The sequence below is a fragment of the Bufo gargarizans genome, chromosome 2 (genome assembly GCF_014858855.1).
Source record: "Bufo gargarizans isolate SCDJY-AF-19 chromosome 2, ASM1485885v1, whole genome shotgun sequence".
In the NCBI taxonomy this organism is placed as follows: Eukaryota; Metazoa; Chordata; class Amphibia; order Anura; family Bufonidae; genus Bufo; species Bufo gargarizans.
The window spans coordinates 189,725,633-189,730,199 of NC_058081.1; the positions used below are offsets into that span (position 1 = coordinate 189,725,633).

Below are 4,567 nucleotides of genomic sequence, written 5' to 3' on the forward strand. Positions count from 1 at the left end.
CTCAGGTGGGCCACTAGTTCCAGCATCACCTTTGTGAAGACCCTGGGGGCCGATGTTATCCCAAAAGGTAATACCTGGAATTGAAAATGGAACAGAACTTTCCCCAAATAAACCGCTATCCGCAGGAACTTTTGGGACTGTTTGCATACCGGAATGTGGTAGTATGCGTCTCTTAAGTCTAGGGAGGCTAAAAAGTCCCCCTTTTTCAGCAGATTCACGGTTGATCTTATTGTCTCCATTTTGAATTTGTTGTACTGTATGAATCTGTTTAAGTTTTTTAGGTTTATTATTAACCGAAATTTCCCGTCTGGTTTTTTTACTAGAAAAACGGTTGAATAATATCCCTGACCTTTTTGAGAATAGGGAACCGGAATTATGGCCCTTTGAGCCAGAAGCTTCCGAATCCCTTCCTCCAGATTTGTTTGGAGAACAGTTGTCTTTTGAATAGGAGTTACCCTGAAAATATTTGAGGGAGGAGGAAGACGGAAAACTATTTTGTAGCCTTCCGAGATCGTACTTAAGACCCAAGGGTTTGTTGTAATTTTTTCCCAGTAGTCTAAAAAACAACTTAGTCTCCCTCCTACCTGAGCACTGGCGTCATTGCTTTGACGGTTCCGTATTCTTTGAAGAAAACAGGTACCCTCTACTCTTCTGGTTTCTTCCCCTTGACCAGCCTGAGTCCCTGTTAGTTTTCTTTGCTTGAAAGGGGGTCCCTTTTTTAACTCTCCGAAAGGGAAATTTCCTCTTCCCGGAATCTCTGGGAAAAGTCTTCTTAGAATCGGAAGCCTTTTCTAGGATGGACTCTAAATCCTCCCCAAACAATAGATTACCATGAAAAGGTAAGGTACATAATTTTAATTTTGAACTGACCTCACCTGACCAGGATTTTAACCAGAGGGACCTTCTTGCCACGACCGCTAACCCAGATGCCTTAGCAGCTATCCTGACAGATTCCGCAGTGGCATCAGATAGGAAATCCACCGCTTTGATTAGGAGCGGAAAGGAATCTTTAAGATCACCGTATGTACTACCGCCTTTCAATAGGGATTCTAACTGTGTGAGCCATTTTTTTAATGATCTGGATACTGAGGTTGCCGCTAGGTTTGGTTTGAACAGGGCAGCACAAGCTTCCCATGTTTTTTTAAGAGTCTGATCTGTCTTTTTATCCATGGGGTCCCTTAATGACCCCATGTCTTCAAATGGTAAGGCGTTAGGACCCTTCACTAATTTAGACAGAGAAACATCTATCTTAGGGCAGGTGGTTAACAAGGCTTCGTCTTCGCTAGAAAAGGGGAGACGTCGCCTTATTGTCCTAGGAATGAATAGTTTCCTATCCGGGGACCTCCATTCTCTTTTAATCAGATCGTGCATGTTTTTATGCACCGGAAAACCTCGGTTAGATCTCTGTTCAAAACCACTGAACATCTCGTCATGGACTGATCTACAGATTTTTTCATCAGAAAGATCCATAGTGGCTCTAACTGCCTTAATTAATTCTCTGGTATCTTCCGATGAAAAAAGATAGTTTTTAAATTCGGAATCTGAACCAGAATCTTCAGACCCGAGTTCACCTGACTCTGAGTCCTCCTCAAATTCTGAATCAGATGCTTTAGTCGCTGGTCCCTGCGCTTGTTTGGAGCAGGAAGGAATTAATGAGGTATCTGACATAGCAGCCCTGATTTCTTCCCTAATTGTGTTTTTAAGTTCTTCTTTTAGGGACGGAACTAAATCCTTAGAAATGTTGTCAGTGCATTTTTTACACACTTTCCTATCAGAAGAATCAGAAAGTTTAATAGAACAGAGACTGCACTTTTTTGCCCTCTGACTAGATTTTGCTTTCTGAGCACTCTCTTTCTCGCTCTGCACACATACAGAAAGAAAGAAAATACATAAGGGTTAATCTAACAGAATATACTGCCTTTTACCCTTGTCCTGGTAAATTACTCACTAGTACGGATCCCTGAGTGTTCTCCATAATTTCACCTGGGTCCAGCATCTTTTTTAGGGAATCAAAAGTCACTGTTCCCCCTCTTTAAATAGTTTTTACCTCCAGACCTCAGATCAGAGGACGACTTCCGCCATAATCCTGTGCGTTTTTTTAATTTTCCCGCCGCCGCCGGCATGCGCTCCACCGCCCGGAAGTGCTCTCAGGCCCCAATCCGGAAGTGAGCTGTGGAACGCTTCGTGGAACGCATGACGCGCGTCCACTTCCGGTGACGACACTGTGAGCGCCGGCCATGCCGGATCGCAGTGTGGAGTATCGCACCGACCGGAGGGACTCCCTGAGTGTCCGGACCCACATGGACCTGTCTGCCCGCACCAGCAGCAGGTAAGAGACAGGTCTTCCAGAGCCCGGCTTCCCCAATGGGGACCGGACCCTGCTGCCTCCTCACATGGCATCTTTCCTTCTTCTACTTCTTTCTTCATGGTCGGCGACCATAAGAGAAAACCCATCTCCTACCTGGAGGGACAGGAAGACACTGAGGAGGAGCCGGAGGAGAGTCAAACTTATACTTCCTGTCCCTACCTGGTTGGAGGCGGGTCATCTCATGGTATGCCGTCATGGAGGATGAAAGGGAAAAACACAGTTTAAAAGGCTAAAAAAAAAAAGACATCCGTCCATCCAGTTCAGCCTATTATCCTGCAAGTTGATCCAGAGGAAGGCAAAAAAAAAAAAAGAAGAAGCCACTTGAATGGAGCTCAGCCCCGCCCAGGCGAGTTGATACTAGTCGTGATGTCACTGGGCCAGCGGTAAACAGTGAGAAGGCCACAGTGCTGCAGGAGCGCCACTGCCTTCTCAAACAGCTGATCGTCTGGGGTCCCGGGTGTCGAACTCCCGTCTATAAGATGCTAATGATCTATCCAGAGGATAGATCATCAGTTTAAACAACGTGCAGAACCCCTTTAATTCGCTTAGGATATGGGGGTGTATGTCATCTGGTCCCGGCGATCTGTCTATTGTAATTTAAAAAAAATTTAAGGCTATTTTCACACTAGCGTTTTGGCTTTCCGTTTCTGAGATCCGTTCAGGGCTCTCACAAGCGGTCCAAAACAGATCAGTTTTGCCCTAATGCATTCTGAATGGAAAAGGATCCGCTCAGAATGCATCAGTTTGCCTCCGTTCCGTCTCCATTCCGCTCTGGAGGCGGACACCAAAACGCTGCCTGCATCCTACTACACTGTGATTTTTGATCATGCAACAGTTGTTGTGGCCAAAACTGGTATTTAGACGTACCTTTACGAAAATTCATTAACCATTTAAGGCTACTTTCACACTTGCGGCAGAGTGATCCGACAAGCAGTTCCGGCACAACGTATGCCAACTGATGGCATTTGTAAGACTGATCAGGATCCTGATCAGTCTTACAAATGCATTGAAATGCCGGATCTGTCTTTCCTGTGTCATCCGGAAAAACGGATCCTGCATTCTGATATTTTCCAGCACAAATACATTCCTATGGAAAAAAATGCCGTCTCCGGCATCCAGGCAAATCTTTAGTTTTTTGGGCCGTAGCATGCTGCAGTTTTATCTTTTGCCTGATCAGTCAAAAAGACTGAACTGAAGACATCCTGAACGGATTACTCTGCATTCAGAATGCATGGGGATAAAACTGATCAGTTCTTTTCCAGTATAGAGCCCCTAGGACGGAACTCAGTGCCGGAAAAGAAAAACGCAAGTGTGAAAGTACCCCAAGGCTATTTTCAAACTAGCGGCAGGACGGATCCGACAGGCTGTTCACCCTGTCGGATCCGTCCTGCCACTATTTCGCCGCTCCTTCCCTATTGACTATAATGGGGACTGGGGGGGGTGGAGCTCCGGCGCAGCACAGCAGTGCATGGCGAAAGGCCGCCGGACTAAAAGTACTGCATGTCCGACTTTTTAGTCTGGCGGCCCCTCACCGCGAACTGCCGTGCTGCGCCGAAGCTCCGCCCCCGTCCCCATTATAGTCAATGGGGAAGGAGCAGCGGTCCGGCGGCATGGCAAAATAGCGGCAGGACGGATCCGACAGGGTAAACAGCCTGTCGGACCCGTCCTGCCGCTAGTGTGAAAGTACCCTAAAACGTAAAGTGAATAATTAAATTCATTGCAAAGATTTCATTATGATTTTTTTGGTGTTGCATTTGTGGTTTTAGCATTTAGTATTTTTGTGAAAATCCAGCATGCTTGGGTATGGCGTTATTTCAGGTCTTTAGGCATCTCTATGGGAAAAATGCCTGAAAAAAAATGCCTGTGTAAAATAAAATAAAATGCTGCAAAAATATTAGTGCTGGATCCAGCATTCAAAATACCGGAATGCCGGATCTGTCCTGTGAAAAAAAGATACAAGACGGATCCGTCTGTCCGCATGACAAGCAGAGAGACAAATCCGTTCTTGCAATGCATTTGTGAGACGCATCCGCTTTCAGTCACATCCAGATCGGCGGATCCGGCAGGCAGTTCCGACGATGGAACTGCTTGCCGAATCACACTGCCGCAAGTGTGAAAATAGCCTTAGGCAAGCAGTCTTTAATTTCTTTGGCCGGACATAAAACCGTAGCATGCTGCGGTTTTATCTTTTGCCTGATC

General features: G+C 46.0%; 1 protein-coding gene across 1 annotated transcript; it reads right to left on the bottom strand.

Annotated features, from left to right (window-relative positions):
* Positions 1-597: 597 nt before the first annotated feature.
* On the bottom strand, positions 598-2,070 carry LOC122929691 (lamina-associated polypeptide 2-like). Its single transcript, XM_044283340.1, has 2 exons — positions 1,949-2,070; positions 598-1,860 (listed from the first exon to the last, which is right to left on the bottom strand). Exons 1-2 carry the CDS (start codon positions 1,994-1,996, stop codon positions 598-600), a joined length of 1,311 nt encoding a protein of 436 aa, XP_044139275.1. The 5' UTR covers positions 1,997-2,070.
* Positions 2,071-4,567: the final 2,497 nt, after the last annotated feature.

Excerpts from the sequence above, each read along its gene's own strand:
- LOC122929691 (XM_044283340.1), bottom strand. The coding sequence starts at position 1,996 with ATGCTGGACCCAGGTGAAATTATGGAGAACACTCAGGGATCCGTACTA. Across the intron at positions 1,861-1,948 it reads ACACTCAGGGATCCGTACTA|AGCGAGAAAGAGAGTGCTCA; the intron begins GTGAGTAATTTA and ends GTATGTGTGCAG.